The sequence below is a fragment of the Denticeps clupeoides genome, chromosome 3 (assembly GCF_900700375.1).
Source record: "Denticeps clupeoides chromosome 3, fDenClu1.1, whole genome shotgun sequence".
NCBI lineage: Eukaryota > Metazoa > Chordata > Actinopteri > Clupeiformes > Denticipitidae > Denticeps > Denticeps clupeoides.
This window is the reverse complement of record NC_041709.1, coordinates 25,169,452-25,188,362: the sequence shown is the minus strand read 5'-3', so window position 1 is coordinate 25,188,362 and position 18,911 is coordinate 25,169,452. Positions and strand designations below refer to the sequence as shown.

Sequence of the window (18,911 nt, the reverse complement as noted above, 5' to 3'; positions counted from 1 at the left end):
TTCCCTGAATACCCCCATGCCTGTGTCCAAGACAAGCCTGGAGCCCACAACTCCAATTCCTTCCCACAAACACACATTTAAAGAATAAAATTATTAATTACAAACTTTAATTTGCAAGAAAATAAACAGCATTTGTAGTTTTTTGTTCTTATTCTCCGTGTTTTACAATGCAGGCTATATAGAGTGTATATTAGAGCTGTGATTGCTCCTAAAAAGTTACTGCCGAGCCTGATAAAATAATGACAGTCACATAGTTAGCGCCACTGTCAACGCCATACTGCGCCATTCACATACAGCCATGACCCTGTGAACTCTTGCAATGTTCAACCTGGCTTACTTTGCGCGCAATACGAGAGCTAGTCTACGAGGGAAAGGGAATGTGCAGGTTTAAAATATAATCTTGTCTCGAATCACTTCAACGCATCACCTACCGATAGTTGCCGAGAATTGCAAATGAAATTAGCGTTTGACAAACAATAAAACAATTACGTTTAACAAATTAATAATTAGCGAATCATATGGAAAGGAAGCCAAATGGGAAGCCGAGCCCAACTAAAATGATAGAAATTGAGTACGAACCAGACCAGACCTGGCTCAGCCCAAGACTTACAGCTCTACTCTGCATAGGATTATACAGAGTTTTGATGATCTTTTTGGGCATGTTATTTTTTTATACAGTTAATGTTTACTAATATAATTTTGGTAACTTCAGGGCAGATACAGTCTTGCACGCCCCCTGCGTCCTCTGGGGTTGGGACCCCAGGTTGGGAACCACTGGTCTAGCTCACATGTGGCCATTCTTTGAAAATAAATGGACAGCAAAATAAACATATTCTTTAATATTGGAAAAAGTACCTAGTGGGTAACACACTCGGCAATGAACCAAAAGACCACAAAGTCACAGGTTCAAACCCTGTAACTACTGGTTGTAAGTCGCTCTTGATAAGGGCGTCTGCAAAATGCCATAAAAGTAAATGTCATGTTCAGGTGTAAGTGGGCCTGACATATCATAAAATGAGGCTTTATTAACAGTGTTAAAGACATACAGAGATGCCAAAGACTCACCAGGCAAAGAGGTTGGCCTGCGGGTGGATGTCCAGTGCAGTCAGGCCCTTCACCGTCTGCAGCACGTTCACAGAGTCTGGCGAGCGTGGCTCAAAGAAGCGCACATCTCCGTTCACACTGCGTAAGCAAATTAAACGCATGCTGTCAACTGTTATCAACAGGGACGTCATATTACCAGCCGTCCTTTCCGTTTATCTGGACCAGGGGGTTGGGGGTGATATAGACTCTATAGGTCTTGGATAACAAGTTACCTTCATCACTATCTAGTGGTGCTTCCACATACAACACTCAAAACTTTATATATAACAAAACATTTACACCCAATACATTTTGAATGAGTACAAGTAATCAACAATCTCCTTAACCTTCTGAAGGTATTGTATAATGGACAAATATACACTCACAGTAAGTTAGGGATATTATTATTGTTATTTACATGAGTCCTATTTTCCTATGAATTTTAATGAAACAATTACTAATATTACTGATATTACTAATAATGTATGAGAAGAAACACTATTTTCATTAGTTTAATATTTATTACCCGAAAAATTTAGACAATAACAGGGATAGCCCCAAATAAGGAAAATGTGGGAGGAAAAAAAATGTGTGTTTCCACCATTTGCCACAATGACAGCTTGATGGCGACGTCTCATGCTCCTCACTAGCCTCATGATGTTGTTCTGAGGCAGTACCTTCCACTCTTCCACAAGTGCTACATGCAGTTCTGCCAGATCACATGGGGGTGGGGTACGGTCATTCAGTCTCTGCTTCAACTGGTCCCAGATGTGCTCTATGGGGTTCAGGTCAGGGGACATTGATGGCCAGACCATATGAGGCACTCCAACTTCCTGAAGTCGAGTTGTGACAATTTGCCATGATGTGGTGGAGCGTTATCATCCATGAACAGAAAGTTGGGGGTGTGCTGGTTGGATTTTGGGGGATGAGGATGGGTTCTGTGATGTCTCTGAGGTAAGAACATGCAGCGACTGAGTCATGTACAATAATCTGTTTTGCACTGACTGGTGATGCCTGCCCAGACTATTGCACCTCCTCCAACAAAGCAAACCCTGGGGACCATAATGACCTCACCTCGCCTTCTCCACAACGCTGAGGACCATCATTTCTGTGCAAGGTGACCAGACACCCGACGGTAGGCCACCGCTGCATTTTTCCAGAACACATGGTCTTGTGCCCACTGCAAACGTTTGCGGAGGTGTTTTGGTCTCAGTGGAGTCACCTGCAACGGTTGTCTGGCATTCAAGCCAAAGCGGTGGAATCGGTTGCGAATGGTTTGTCTGGAAACCCTAGTACCCCTCGCATCTCGTAAACAAGGCCTGCAGCAGTGTGGCAGTTGCATAACGATGTCTGAGTGTTCATGGCTGTTTGAATGATGAACTTGGAAGGACTTACTGATACCAGCCTTTTATACCCACAGAATGTTGAAATTAATTGCCACATTGATGTCACTCTTGGTATTGGCCTCAATATAAGGCACACCTGTACACAATGAGACGATTACATGGAAAACACAAAATGAGGTGTGTACAATACAATTGCCTTCCTATGCCAAAAATGTCTTAAGTGAAATAAATACCATATGTATGACACCCACTAAGTCTCTCACAATATCCCAAACTTATTGTGAGTAATGTATTTTCCTCTGCATATTTGACTACGGAAGGAATTTGGAAAGAGGAATGTTTATACTGAGAATAAAACAATAACATGCAAAAGCATGTAAAAAACAAAAAACCTTTCGAACTTTAACACGCTTTTAAGAAACAAAAATGAACAAGAACTCCATTTAATAGTGGTGAGCAGAATCCTAGCCAATCACAGCTCATCCCACCAAAGAAAAATCAGGGTGTTTCATTTTAGGATTGTAAATGCAAATATGCATTTGGGAATTTTATACTTAGACCCAAAGGTCACAGAACTGTTTTTTAATAGATACAGCAGGGAAAGATTCAAATACCCCAGACCGTACCTGACACTGATGATGTGGCCCTCCGTCTCCCTCTGCAGGTGGGCTTTGACCACCCAGGCCCCATGTTCCCGATACGTCATCACACGGCTGCAACACACACATTTACACTGATCTTCAACACGTCCAAATCAATTAACAATGAACATGTGATACAAATGGCCTCCAGGGGTCGCTACAGTAACGTGAGGAGGTGCAGGAACGCAGAGATGACTGCACCATCTCCATGGCAACAGCCCTCGGGTCTCACTGAGGTCCAATGCAGCGGAGCCTACGATCTGGTGTCAGTGAGAGTGTACAGCTGATGATGCTTCATATGGAACTTTTCATATGGAACCTTCAATTTAGTCCAGGGATGAAATAATTATTTTTTATTTTTCTAATAAAATAAAACCATTTGACCCTTCGCTAAGTCCTGCACCCTTGATGATGTATTTTGCATGTGATTGACACATTAAAAATATAATTTTGAACAGTAATAACGTATACTGAATAACCATGTTCCATTTTATTTTTAAGATTTGGTTTAGTTATTACTAGTCTTAGTTTAATTATGAGCCACACCTCACAGTCAGGATATCATTATTTTATTCTACTGATCGTAGAAATCTGTGGTGATCTTCGTGGGAACCAGTGTCCCATATTCACACCGCTTCAGAATTTTCCCCTGGTTCTGAAAGCTTGACAGGCCTCTCGTGCAAAGCTGCAGCTGCAGTGTAAAATCGGACAGCCCGTTGTGCAGAGAGGCTTAAACTTTTCCCATCAACTATTCCGCCACTTTTAAAAAGGAAGGTGGTTACGAAGTACAAAATGGTTAAAAAATAAGTCCAGTTAAATTTCAATAAGATATAAATATTCAGAATATCTAATATTTCCAGCCGGGCGCTGATAGAGCCATCATATAAGCAGTGGCCAGGGTGAGTTCTTCTGTTCTTTACGCCATTTTATTATGAGCATAAAATACGCTTGTAGGAAGCCCATGACATGACAAATATTTAATCTCCTCAAAAACCAAGACAAGTCTAAAAACCTGGCTGGACAAAAAAGAAAATCTGGTCCCCCTAATTCTACACAATTTACTTATCAACATAAGCAAGTCATTAGACACAACATATTGCAAACAACTGCAATGCATGGAGCACCGTAATCAGAAGGTTGCCTGTTCGAATCCCTGTCATGGCTGCCCCCACTGCTCACCAAGGGTGATGGTTAAAAGCAGTGGACACATTTCATTTTGTCACCGTGTGCTGTGCTGCAGTGTATCACAATTACAATCACTTCACTTTCAACTGTTCACTCACCCCAAGTGGCGACAGATTTTGAAAATTTACTCTAATTGAACAAACTGATTTGGTGAGGGTGGCTAGGTCAATCAGATTTCAAGGGTGGCCAGTGCAACCCCTAGGGCCACTTACATGGTCATGCCCCTGATAACATGTGCAAACATTATTTAAGATAGTGTTTATTTCTTGTTTTATAATTCTTAAAATATAAAAATATAATATAAAGTATATATATCCTGAGGACATCTTACACTGGTAATAGATTGAAAATGATGCCAAAAAAATTTACAAAAATGCAGCTTTGCTGTTATGTGGAGATAAAGTTATGGTTATTTCTATGCAATGAGTGCTTGATCTAGATAAAATCTGCTTTTATGGGCTGAGTGTGTTCCCATGGACCATAATATATATATATTTTTTTTCCCCATTCCATATTGAGCCACACTGCTTCAGACACAAAACACACTTGGGTCTCTTCTCTAACCCCATTCCCTTCAGTGGGAATCCAACAGCAAGATGTTCTTTGTTCTATTTTCAGTTTGGCTGTCTTTTAGATTGATTACAGTCATTTCTGTTCTTCTTTACCGGCAGTGCAGCAGGTCCACATTCTGTAATGTTACACTGGTTACGCTACCGACCGCTGTGTAGGTTTGTTACCCTGCCACAATAAACATTATCTTCCCACTATGGCCCTATGGTGGACAGTTGGGATTAAATCCAGTTCCTGGATCCAGTTGTCTTCTGTTTTATTCCCACAAGTAGCAGCAATCTGAATGTCTGCATGAGGTTCTTTCTGAGTCTTTATACCCCAAGACAAGATGCTCTGGAAAAGGGCATCTGATAAATGTAGAGGTGATGAGTGTCAATAATTATACAGTAAAAGATGTATTTGGTTCTGTGGGTGGTAGTAGCCTAGTGAGTAACACACTCGCCTGTGAACCAGAAGACCCAGGTTCCAATCCCACTTACAACCATTGTGTCCCTGAGCAAGACACTTAACCTTAAGTTGCTCCAGGGGGGGACTGTCCCTGTAACTACTGCTTGTAAGTCGCTCTGGATAAGGGTGTGTGATAAATGCTGTAAATGTAAATGTACCCACTGGTGGGCCATGCCCCACATGTTGAAAACCACAGCTCTAGTTGCTTAGTTTAAAAGTTACTGAGTTCAAAGAGTACAATAAGCATTCTGCACTCATCTCAAATCCAGCTTCGATAGAAAAAAATGATGAGCTTCTCTGTCCATCTGCTGCAGACGGATAGAATCTGGTGTTTTATCATCTGGAGAATGAAGGATAGGCGCTCAGACTCAGGACGGTAAAATGCCAGTCTGCCCCCTGAGGAACGGTTCGATTAGCATTAGTTAAAGATTCATGGTTCTGCCTTGTGTCTTAATTGCTCTCTGTTCTCGACTGGGAGGAAGGAAAGAATAACAGGTTGGTAGAAAATGGGCCGTTTTGATGAATAACAGAAACGCGCTGTTCCTCACGGTCAAAAGCACATGGCCAGATCCACAAGCTAAATGTTACCAGGGACACACCAGCACCGGCCATGAATATTAAACACAGTTAAACAAGTTCTGAGTTTAATTACGTTCTACGGTGTTGTTGAGGAGGAGGGACAAGAGAAGACTGAAAGAACACATACATGATGTCCATCATTCAAAAAGACCTTTGAGGCTTGAAGGTTTGCTGAACGTAAACAGTGCAATGCTTGTGACATTTTTGGTGAAATTGAGGTACCACACAAAAACTCCTGATAAATTTATAATAATTTTAGAGTTGTTAAATAAATAATAATAATTATAAAAATAATAATAATGATCTCTTCATCGATGGTAACTTGAAAGCACGTTGTAAGTCGCTCTGGATAAGGCCGTCTGCCAAATGCCGTAAATGTAAATTGACACTCAACACACACAAGAATTTTGTCTCTTTATGGGTTTTTTGTTTTCCTGAAAAGTTGGCACCCCTCTTTAGCGACTATCTAATGGACCAATGACAAGGTACGTGTCTTATGACAAGTCAAACTAGCAGAGAATCTACCAAAAGTTGGAAAATGGCAAACTTTCACTTGCGGGGTTGTGTTGCATTCAGTAATAGTGCTACATTTACATTTACATTTATGGCATTTATTAGACGCCCTTATCCAGAGCGACTTACAATCAGTAGTTACAGGGACAGTCTCCCTGGAGCAATTCAGGGTTAAGTGTCTTGCTCAGGGACACAATGGTAGTAAGCGGGATTCAAACCCGGCTACTACCACCCTGCTACACTATAAAGCATGTTAATAATTGGGGGGAAAAGGTTGTCTTTTGAAGAAGTATAAGAAGTAGAAAGCAGTCAAATTACAGGTTCAAGCGCCACCTAGTATGTTAGTGTTAGTCAGCAAGATATTTTACCATATGTTGCATCAGTTAAATGAGGAGGACAATAGGAATATACTTCATTAAATAGAATTTATTTACTCTCTAGAAGGTGTGTATAGATTTGTGACTCGATTCAGCAAACGATTCATTTGATTAATTCAAATGACTCACCACTCATTTGGGGCCATCCTACGGTCGTAGACTCTGACCGAGCCGTCACCCAGCCCGGCAACGATGAGGGAGCGCTGGGGGTCACAAGACAGGCTGGTCACACAGCTGTCTGCTCCCGTGGGGATGTCCTGGTTGGGGACACGAAGACACACACAGAGAACTCAGACCTACAACTACAACATCAAACAAGCATACGAGGAGCTGAAGACGAGTTTATTGCTCTCCTCACCTGAACCTTCATCTCCCTTTCAGTGTCCCAGATCCTGATGACCCGTACATCCCCAGAGGTCATCAGCAGCCCTGTCTCCTGCTCCCAGTCCACCACCATACCAGCACCTGACACACACACACACACACACACACACACACACACACACACACACACCTTTTTATATACCAATCTGTGTAAAGTGTGTGTGCTTTTTAACTGTGTGACACACTTTATGTTATCTGTTTGTTATCTGCACGGGTGCCAACTACACGTCACACATTGGCAACATTAGAGTTCCCAAATAAACACAATAATTAAGTATACACATCGTTAAATCTTGTCACCATGGTTCTTCTGGCCTGGCGGCGTAAAGGTCCCACATGAAAATGTGCACCCTGGGGGAACGATGACATTAATGGCCAAGTTGGGATCGGGGAAATGTGTGTGTGTGATGTAAAGGAGTGGGGGGTTGTTTGGCGTTTTTTTTTTTTTGTTAATGTAAAAGTCTTCTCTGAATGGTTTGGGTTATTGAATGTGGTTGAGAATATGTGTATTTCTGTTGTGTGTTTTTGAAGAAGAAATTATGACTTTGCCTGCATAAATATTTAAATATATTTCCAGATTCACACTGACCAACGCCCACCTGCATTTCCGGCCTTCCGTAATGAGTTCACCCAATAATGGAATAATGGTGAGATGCATTTAGAAGGGGAGAGTAGTAAGGAGGGGGCTTTGCGGCTCTAGGTCAGGGAGGTGGTTTGGTTGGTCCTGCTTGTAGCAGTGGAGAAGCAGCTTGCTGTAATTGTTCACACTATCAATGGCGCTATTAAATCATTTCAAGTATTAAATAAGCCACAGAATTTTTTATTCTCACATCAGTACCATATAAGTGCCTGTATTTGGGAGAAGTTGTCTGTCTACATGACGATGCACCATATGTTTTAGCCCCTGCCCTTCAAACAGCTTGAGCCCACTGATGGACAGGTTGAATAACTGGATTTCTGAATTTACAGAGACAAAGCTCGCTCACCCCATCGGTGGAAATCTTATCCAGCTGCTGAGTCGTGAGGACACAGCTGGTGATGTAAGGTGAGGATTTCCATTTCTGTCGGCTCTGAGAGCCTCATGATACGACAATTGAATGCTATGCAGTGCTTAACCGCACATAATTGGCTCTCAAGGCATCTCCAGCGCATTCTCGAGCCGCGCTCGTCTACCATCTGAAAGGTCATGGCTGGAAAGTGCTTCAGAGCTTTGAATAGAATCCCCATCCAGCCAATTCCCCAGCTTCGCTGTTTGTCTAAACTTCCTCAGCTCCTGTCAACTTCGGACGGAGCTTTGAAGGAACTTCAAAAAGTGAAATTCAGGTCAGTCCATGCTGCCTCTCACTGCCGGAGCCCAACCCACACAAGGAATCAATACTACTCTTATCTATGAAGATGAATCGCAGAAAGATCCGCGAATCTTTGGTTCTAGAGCTTTACTGCGACAAACTCAAGTGGTCTAGCACCACTTTGGGGGCAGGATTGGTTAATTAACACATTACAAGCTATACAGACCTGTGTTTCTTCTGAAGTAGGGGTTTCATCATGCTCCTCACCAGCTTTTACCAGAATCATGCAGGCTACCAGCACCCCCTTTCATGACCGACCAATCCTTGTCTATATGGACCATGACACAGACCTAGTTTCAACAGAGCCAACTGTGTCACGAAGGAGCAGCCGATGTCCCATTTCTGTGTTTTCCACTGGCTCATTCTAAAATCCTTGAACTTCCCTCAATGGATCGATCCACCAATGCAAACTGGTGGACATATTGCCCTCAAATGTACTTGATTTGCATTTGAATGGTATTATGATTTTTACGTAATTAACTATAGCAAAACAAAAAAGTGTGTTAACTGTGACAAGTGGAAAAAATCTTCTTCATTGCTGCTTCTCTTCTTTCCTTGAATTAATTTGTTTCTTCAGAACAACCATGAGTGAATGACAGGTGGCCATTATCTTAATCAGGGACGAGTGATGCTACCTCAACGACGTTTCCCCAACACCATATTCCAAATAATTGTGCAAATTGTATTTAAATGTAAAAGATTAAATATTAGGTTCTCTTTCACAATTAAGCTCATGGGTGGTATTGAAATCAGTGAAATCCGTCTGAAATCAATCACACCTGTGATAGTCAATGCCAGGTGAGGAAAAAACTACTGAAAGATTTTTTTTCAAACTTTGTTTATTGGATTTTAACAGAGAGACAAATAGAGACAAATATGATCCAAGACAATAATACATGAATAAACTATACATTAACTTCACTAATGAAAAACACTGTGAACACACAAACAACCAATAAACAAAAAACAGGTATTTAACAAAATAATAAAGAACAAAAAAACCCACAACAAAACAGCACTTAGTCAACAAACACAACAGCACTGTGGTGTGTGTGAACAAAGAAATGAAGAATAAAAATACAGCAATTAAACCATAAACAACCAGGCCAGTCAATCTACTAATTTCCATTAAACAGGAGTAAGGGGGACAGTATTCGTTTTAGCATGCTGGAGAAAAGGGCCCCTAAATTCTCCAAAATGTATTTGAGGTGCCCTTCAGAGACAACCTAATCTTGTCCAGTTTAATAAAAAAGTAATGTCTGTTAACCACTGAGCATGAGAAGGAGTCGTCGAAGACTTCCACTCAAGTAATATAGCCCTCCTAGCAAGTAAAGAGGCAAAAACAACAGCATCTTGCTTGGATGTGGAAAGAGAAGGTAATAAGGAAAAAACTAGAACAATGCACAAAGGGCATTAGGTTTCCCTTTTCCCTCCTGTCATTTCTGAAAAAGTGGAAAATATATCTAACCAGTATACATCACTGACCACAACGGATAATCAAAGGCCATCGATTGAATCCAATGCTTAAAAATTAAAATATTAGCAGCCCAAGTTAGGCCTTATCAGGGCTCTTAGTTTTGTAACTCACAATTTATGGAAACCGAATGGGAATTGCTGGTGTCTTCTTGTAAGTCGCTTTGGATAAAAGCGTCTGCCAAGTAAAGTCACGTAAAGTACAGTGATAATAAAATCTAAAATTTGCCAGAGCCAACCCTCAGTTGCTGAGGCCTCTGCAAACAGCCTAGGAATCTTCTTGTTCCAAATGAACAGACATCAGAGAATACATTTTACGAAAGAAAATCTGAGGGAGAAAGAGTTGTATACATTGAAATAAGTGAGAAAAACGTGGGAGAACATTCATTTTCACAGTGTTGACACGTGCCACCATAGACAAACTGAGCGCTGGCAATGTTCACAATCATTACGGGTACGAGATATTAAAGTGACAAAATTTGCTTTATAAAGCTCTTCAAATTTGTGAGTAACATGGATTCTTAGATGAATAAAACAACTTTAAAAGGGAAATTATGTAGAGGATAATTCCGGGCAAATCTTATTTAGATTTAATTTGTATCCAGATATTTGAGCAAAAGCATTAAATGTACAAAGGGCAGCAGGAATAAAGACAAGAAAATTAGAAGCATATACCAAAAGGTCATCTGTATACAAGGTTGGCTGGCACGATTAAATTAAGATGATTGTCAGCGATATTTTTTTAAATAACCAACCACCAGGGGTCGACCGAAAACATAGACTGAGCGACAACCTCAAATTGTGACAGAGTGAGATGTTTGCGGCTGCGCGTGCACCTGCAAGAAAGTGTCCCTCATTTGGGGTTGAAAAAATGGGCAACACTAATAGATATATACACCATAGATATATACCCTGTATATATAAACACTAGATGTTGCATTTAGCCTCTCAGCATGCGTCAATACCGCTGTCCTATTTGAACAGGGTTCCAAGCTCATTCAATCACATTTCTGACAGAACGACAGACTTTTTTTTGCACCACATATGGCTATAATAATGAGCGAACATCGTCTATAGTTCTATAGTATTTTACCTAAAATAATGAATAATTGTGATTAATAATCATGATTACAACATGATAAAATAACCAAGATGATAATTTTTCCCATAATTGTGCAGCCCTAATACAAGGAGACCTTCACCTCCTTGGCATATCTACATATACCACTAATACTGGCATTGGATCTAAGCGCAGTTGAAAGTGGCTCAATTGCAAGTGCGAACAGCAACGGGATGAAAGGACAGCCCTGTCTCGTTGAACGATGAAGAGAAAAATATTCATATTGAAAATTGTTGGTAACTGAAGCTAGTGGAGAACAGTAAAGCAGTTAACGGATGAATTTACTTCTAAAACCAAATTTCTCTAAGGTGAAAAAGAGGTATTTCCATTCCACTATCAAAAGCTCTCACAGCATCAAGCGATATTACTGCCTCTACAAAATATATTATGTAAAACTAACATCAACGACTGGTCCAAAAATACAAGGGATGAAGGAAACTAATTATAACGCCAACAGCTTTGATATGATCTTAGAATCAATGTTCATCAGGCAAGGGAGTAAGAGTATGGGGAAGGCGACCAAACTGAAGGATTCATTGTACATTTATAATGATAATGGTGCTAGCTTATGCCAAAATTTCTTATAGAACATGGGTAGGCATCTGAGCCTGGACATTTCCCACCTTGTAACGATGACAGAACTTCAATCTGATCAATAGACGGAATGTGCATATTTTAATAGAATGTATCAAAATCAGAAACAGCGTGATAAACTATGCTAACCCAACTTTTCTTAATGTTAGATGACCTGTGGTTTTAAGATGAGTTCCATGTTAAAAAAATATATATTTGTAAGATTATGAAGAAAATGTGCTTTATAGGATTATTGAATCCCTTAATTAAAACAAAACTAAAAACTAAAACTTTTAGTGGCACTAACACGCACACACATCTTAATGTTCTCAACAGAAAGTGACATTTAATGACATAAAATTGCACAGTATTGTGAATATATGTAAATAAAACCAAGAGTAAACTACGGCCTCTAAATTATAAAACGTATCATGATTGTATGACAGACATTCGCGGTATTCAGGTTAAACACCCAAAGTAGATAGAAATAAAAGCACCTGAGATATAATGGTAGCAGCAAACGCTAACTGTTAAGACTGAAACTTTTCACAGTTTTCTCAACAAACTTCATCGAAGGTATTAATCTATCCACTGGGCAAAGGGATGGGTAGTGTGGTCGAGGTAGGGTGGACAAGGGACAAATCTTGCTGCCCTTGTAAAGAAGAGAAGCATCTCTGGCTCTGCGAAGGATTTGGTTCTGGACTCCAATGTCCATAGGTCTGGGGCGTAGTGTATGATCCAGTATGGATTTGTCGTTGTGTTCATGGAGATCGTGTAGAAAGTAGGTCATAAATTCGGTGGGACGAGGACCCTCCACGCCCTCAAGTAGACCCACAAGCCGCATATTATTCGATCTGGAACGCGCCTCAAGATGCTTGCATTTCTTGAAAAGCGTATCGACCAGGACAGTTAGTGTGCTAACGTTAGCCTTAAGATCCCCAAGTTGATTGTCATGGTCATTAGCTTATCACTCGAGGGTTCCAAAGGCTCAAGAGCTGCCGAGCTCTCTCTTTTCTCCGCCTTTGAGACAATGGAGTTGAATTTGTCACATTTCATCCATCATCCGCTTCATGTTCAGCAGAAGGCTCTCGTTGACATCCATTGGAGGCGGGATTCCGGGTCCGGAGACTGCCAAGGTTTATTGCGGCCTACCAGCCATAATGTGGCCATTCCCAAGCATGAAATAGTTCAAATGTCTTGGACAAGTGTGGAAAATAATTTGGAACAGTGCATTTAAAAGTTTTTTATTTGTGAAAAAACAGTGTTAATATTGACAAGTTTGTTCAGTAATATTCAAATTATACTCAACTAATGGTTGATGACTTATGCTGACTGTCATTTATATCCACTAATTTGTAAAATCAGAGAAAAATATAGTTTGAAACGTGGTGTAGTGTGACCTGAATATTTTGCTTGTAGAAAGAGTTTACTAGGGTTGACATAATCAACGTGTTCATCGCTTGGATTCATTTTAAATAAATGAACACCTTTAATGCAGCTGGGTTTTGTTTACTGAACTCAAATGCACACATGTATTTGCAAAGCGTGTTCATTTACATTTTCCCCCTTAGTTTTTACTCATATACTTTAACATATGCGTACATACACACAGACGTACATACAATGGTCTGATAGTGGCAGAACAGGATAAAAGCTGGTTTAGGCGAGGTACAGGTGGAGAGAAGGTTCAAAAGCTGGACTAGATGAAGCACAAATCCCAAAAACAGGAAGAAAAGAAAAGAGAGAAAGACTCACCTCCTTGTTTACTTCTGTCAAGATAGATTGAGACACGACGGGCAAGACCTGCGAGAGGAGGAGCATATGGGGTGAGGGGAGGAGCACAGCCAAGGGCATGGTCAGTACATAAGCCAGGTAGGGCACCACTGCATTAGCATAACAGGTTATGTGCACACATATAAATAGAGTACACAGCAGGGTTAAAGTGAGACCAAGACCCGCCAGGCTGTCCCAGGTTGAAGCTCAGAAATCTCCACCCCAAAATAGCCCCCACTAGAACCCCTGAAGTTGCAGATAATTCAAAGACAAAGAGAGAAAGAAAGCCAGAAGGTTGTCCAATAGGAGACCATGTAAGGGACATTCTAACTGGATAATCAGTTAGCCCGAAATGAAGAACATGAAATCGCCTCCCCAGCTGATCTGAACTTCTGAACAGAGATCAGTGTGTGTTCTTCAACCATCTCCAGGAGGGTCTGCAGCCAAACCCATGACCAAAGGCAGAACGTTTGGGACAGTAAACGCTTTCTACTGTACCTTGCAATATTGGCATGCAACTTGCATTGGCACCATCTTGAAATATTACCGCAATCTTCATGTTTGCGTAACGTCCAAATGGCAAGAACAATGAATTACAGATGAATTTGTCTAAGACCTGTCAGTGGTGACTGTTTGGGAAGATGCATGAAGGTTTATGGAGAAGCTGAATGCTTTTAAAAAAATTAATGGCATCATTACCCTCTTTATATCGCTACATAATTGCGAAGCTTTAAAACTCACCTCGCGTGGTGGGCAGCATATCCGACAGTCCCTGCCACGCCGTTACCATCTCTGGGTTCCTCTGGTCCGCGAAGTTCTTCCAGATCCGCAGGGCCCCGTCGTCTGAGACAGGAAGAACCGGGTTAAAGCAGGACAGACAGGCATCCTTCACTCACTGAAAAGTGGCTGACGGGTGGACTGACCGGTGGCGGTGAGCAGAAGCGAGCAGTCATGGCCGTTCAGGTACTCCATGGCGGTGATGCGGGTGTAGCGAGGGTTGCCGTTGTAGAAGTAATCCAACCGGTCTCCTTTCTCCCAGTCCCAAAAGCTGCAATCCAATTAAACCACACTTTCATTAAAATCTCCACAATTTCATGTGTTTATAGTGCTATTACTTAGGAATTTACTTCTAACATATGATTGAATGAATTGAAGTTACCTGGAATTATATAATTAAAATGTTACTTTAGGATAAGAGGCTAAAAAAAAAATTTATTGGTTTTGTGCATTAACACATTTTAATGCAATAATGCTTGTGCATTAACACAATGTGCATTAACAGATTTTAATGCAATAATGCTTGATGCATTATAGCACTTTGATGAAAAATAAATACATAAAAAAAATCGAACCAGAAAATACTTTTTTATAAAAGCAGATTTCCTGCAACCAGGGACTAAGGTGGGTTGTACATCAAAGAAACAACCACACGAATGCAGAAGCTGAAGTTGCCCAGTGTAACATGGTCCAGCACAGTTTATCTTCTTCCCATAACGAATCCTGGGGCCTTTGCGAGGCACATGATTTAAAAGGTGATTCATCAGACACGGCCACCTTCTTTCACTGATCTATTGGTGGTGGAGACAGGTCAGCAGCCCCACACGTCTACCTGTAGAGCTCTGTTTGTTCTCCTACCACTTTCCTTTTCTTATGGAACTACTTTTTCCACCCAAAATTAGCTACAAAAGCCCTTCTCTTTTATTTGATTGAAGAAAATGTGTTTCAGTGAGCCATTCTTTCTTAATATGTACTTTTTGGCAACTTTTCCTTGTGTGTATTAAACTTTTTAACGTCTCAAAGGGCTGAGTGTCGACTGAATGACAGCGGCTTGTGCACAGATGAAATAATAAAAACAGAAAAACGTTGGGCAACATGATAGAATCTGAATCACAATCTGACCTTTAATGAATGCACACCCTTACCTCACCCAGCAGACATGCCTGTGTGAAGACGAGGATTTTTGACTTGACAGTCTCCCAATGGGTGAAACTGTCACATCAGTTTCCAGCCAGACGTCACTGGGTGATTGACAGCGAGCTGAGATAGTCAGCAGGTATCTGTGCCACTGACTTACTTGTGGTTGTACCACTTTCTATAATTAGGTCACCCATCACACAAATGAGCATCAGCACATGGAGTGCAGCTCCTCAGCATCCTGAAGGAAGTTCCTGAAGGGCTACTGCAGTAGCAGAGGTCGGTTCATGCAGCTAACCAATGACTAAAGTTTAAAGTGAAGTGATTGTCCTCAGCACATGGTGCACACAGTGAAATTTGTCCTCTGCATTTAACCCATCACCCTTAGTGAGCAGTGGGCAGCCATGACATGAACTCCTGACTTCTGTAATAGTTTTGTGTCAGTTCTTCCACTCAGGGCAGATTTTATTGGCAGCAAATTGGCGTTTTTTTTTCTTTTTTCTTTTCTTCTAATTCTAAGAGGTGCCATTGCACAGTGGAACCAGGGAAATAAAGAAAATGCAGTAATTTTCTTACAAAATGAGCAATCAAACATGAGGTGGAGTGCTCATTTGTGATATCAGTGGATATCATTGGAGGGAGTCGCAGAGGTATTTTGCAGGCCAGAATCGAAGTGCGTACATTTTTTTGAGGTTTAGTTGGTAACATCTGCATTGTGGTGATGTGTGATCGTGTTGGGCAGTACTCACCATATACTGTCTTTATCGGCCACTGCAATGCAGGGATTGAAAGGGTGGAATTTGACTACGGACGGGACGCCAGGGTTCCTGTTGATGAAGATCTGGTCATCCAAACGAGTCACGCCTAGAATTGGATGAGGAAAGCATTAAATGTGCATGCATGACACATTTAAAATATTATACATTTTAGAACATTTCATGGAAAATCTTTGGCCTCCCAGAATTCTCCTGTTAATCGTCATGTGTAGAGCTTGGGTTAAAACGTCTGTGGGTGTGTCCCTGTGAACTATGTTATACTGAGTGAATCCACTTCAATGACAGATTACTAACCAAACTCGGCTCCTCTGCATCATAACATAAAAATGTACTGACAATAACCATAACATTAGCAGCCTAGTGCCATCCAGTGTCCAGAAGAGGATGGTGTCGCCTTTTGGAGTCTTGATTCCTTTCAACGTTTCTTCCAGTTATTATTATTTATTTATTTGCCAATCGCGAATTTGCCAGTCTGGCTCACTAGGGGCTTTGAGCTCTGTTCTAATGTGAGACATTACTAGTCAACAGATTGGCACCTGGGGAGCAGTGTGTGGGGACGGTGATTTGATCAGCGACACCTTGGCGGAATCGGAATTCGGACGGCAACCTTCTGATTACGGGGACACTTCCTTAACCGCTAGGACACCACTGCCCCATGGCATTCTTGCATTGGATTTTTCAAAATGGCTTCATGTTAGTCTCCAAAAACCCCCACAGATTAGGTGCATCCATTTTGTGCACTGTACGAATAAAGACTGATTTTCCCAGCACCATCCTCAGTTTCGATCTGATGGGTCCTTGAGCATATTATTTACATTTACGGCATTTATCAGACGCCCTTATAACCTGACTTACAATCAGGTACAGGAACAGTCCCCCCTGGAGACACTCAGGGTTAAGTGTCTTGCTCAGGGACACAATGGTAGTAAGTGGGATTTGAACCTGGATCTCCTGGTTTCCTGTAACCCACTGGGCTAGTATTATCCTAACGTTGACTCTTCAGAACGTGTCTGGGCAGTCAGTACTAATTCAGAAAGCCTGTTGATCAAACCGTAGTTACCCTGACCACAACAGATTCACAATCAGACGCCTGAAAGCACAAAAGCAAAAGCCAATAGAAAAGAGTCGCTCAGGCTCGAACGAGGTGGCGGGGCTTCAAAATGTCGGAATGACTGATGCCGCGTGACGCAGGGAGAGCCCCTCGTCCTCATAAAGCTGCTTTCTTTATCTCTCCATCGACTGAATGAGGCCAACCTCGTCCAGCGTTTTTTTTTTTTTTGGAAGGCCCATCTGAAGAGGGAACTTCAGAAGGTGAAAGAAAGCGCCATCACGTCAGCCTTACGGGATCTGGCGCGTGGTGTGACTCAGCCATGTTAGCCATTCCGTTTGAGGCCACGCTCACTTCAGAGGGCCAGACTGGGTGTAGAGAAGGAGAGCATACAGCCCAGCTGGATGTTTAGAACCAGTGACTCAACCCCCCCTACCCCTCACAACTCCCAGCATGCACGGCATGTGCGTCAGCAGAAGGAATAAACATCCGGAGACGGGGCTTCAAAGAAACTTTGATACCAACCCCCCGAAAATGAAAAGAGCCGTAAAAGAAATCCCCGGCTGAAATGGGGTTCCTTGCCTTTCTGAACGATGCGCTGGCTCTGTCTCCGCACTCGTGCATTTCGCAGGAAACGCCACTCGCGCTCCTTTCGCACCTGACTCTCTACATCGTGCTCCTCCGGCATCTGCCACATTGGGAAAGAAGTAAATGTCAATTATAAATGTGAAGGCACCTTTAAATAACAGTTTTTACATTCTGAACCAGAACCTAATCTACAATATCAGGAACACACAGTAGTTTTTTTTTTCTAATATATAAATCTATATCTTTCTAATATATAACAAAAATCAGACCGTCACCAGTCTTTTCTCAACCCCGAGTGTCTCCAGCAGGACTGTCCCTACTAACTAAACAAACATGTGATCAGTTGTTCATCTAAGTCAAGGGTTAGATGACCAAAATAATGTGTCTGAAATAAGCAGGCTTTTTACACCAGGTGTAGTGCTGTGTGTTCTTCCCAAATAGTCTCATCAGGCTACAAAACATTTAGCCATTGCAGGTGTGGCGAGTCAAATTGCCCTTACACAAGCTTCAGGTATGCAGCGATGTTCTTTTTATTAAGACACCGTGCTTGTTCAATGTGTTATGTACCGTAGAATCCTAACCACAGATGTTAGCCAGTTCTAATGATCTCCCGTTCCATTCCCTCACTGATGAGTTTTCATTGTGCTCTTGGAGTCATTTTGACTGGACTTCTTGGTAGACGTCTTCTTGATAGAGTAACCACAGTCCCAAAGTGTCTCCATTTGTAGATTATAGACTGGTGAAATTACTAGAAAGACTTTCCAGTTTTATGTAAATCAACAATTCCTGGTCGTAGATCCCCTGAAAGACCTTTTTGGTGAGGCATAGCTCACATAGGTGTACTGTTCTTGTGTAGAGTTTAAGTGGATTTTATCAGTCAAAGTAGCTCTGGTCCACACCTCCTTTCATAATTTAGGCACATTATATTTCTCAATACCCTTGACTTAGATATGAGGAGTAGAAGTGGCACTGTACATCTGGAATGAGATAATAGTGATTGTGTAAGCATTTAAAATAATCTGAAGCTACAGATGGAAACACAGGTTAAGATGTAATATTAAAAATGTACAAATACACTGTTGTTGAGTCATTCCAATATACATTCCTATTTGGTCACAACCGAGAGAAAAAAAAAAAAAAAAAGCAGTTTGCGTTTGACAAGAACCTGAAAT

The 18,911-nt window shown here is 41.4% G+C and overlaps 1 protein-coding gene across 6 annotated transcripts in view; it reads right to left on the bottom strand.

Annotated features, from left to right (window-relative positions):
- Window positions 1-18,911, bottom strand: part of rptor (regulatory associated protein of MTOR, complex 1) — a 116,054-nt gene that overhangs the window by 3,424 nt on the left and 93,719 nt on the right. For 4 of the 6 annotated variants that reach the window (XM_028972734.1, XM_028972733.1, XM_028972735.1 and 1 more), the window contains 9 exons: window positions 17,734-17,839; window positions 16,077-16,191; window positions 14,337-14,461; window positions 14,155-14,256; window positions 13,396-13,443; window positions 7,100-7,206; window positions 6,871-6,998; window positions 3,056-3,142; window positions 1,066-1,182 (listed from right to left, as the gene is read on the bottom strand). In XM_028972734.1, the coding sequence (XP_028828567.1) occupies window positions 1,066-1,182; window positions 3,056-3,142; window positions 6,871-6,998; window positions 7,100-7,206; window positions 13,396-13,443; window positions 14,155-14,256; window positions 14,337-14,461; window positions 16,077-16,191; window positions 17,734-17,839 (935 nt within the window). The remainder of the gene's footprint in view (window positions 1-1,065; window positions 1,183-3,055; window positions 3,143-6,870; window positions 6,999-7,099; window positions 7,207-13,395; window positions 13,444-14,154; window positions 14,257-14,336; window positions 14,462-16,076; window positions 16,192-17,733; window positions 17,840-18,911) is intronic. The other 2 variants (XM_028972736.1, XM_028972738.1) reach the window with 1 other exon arrangement.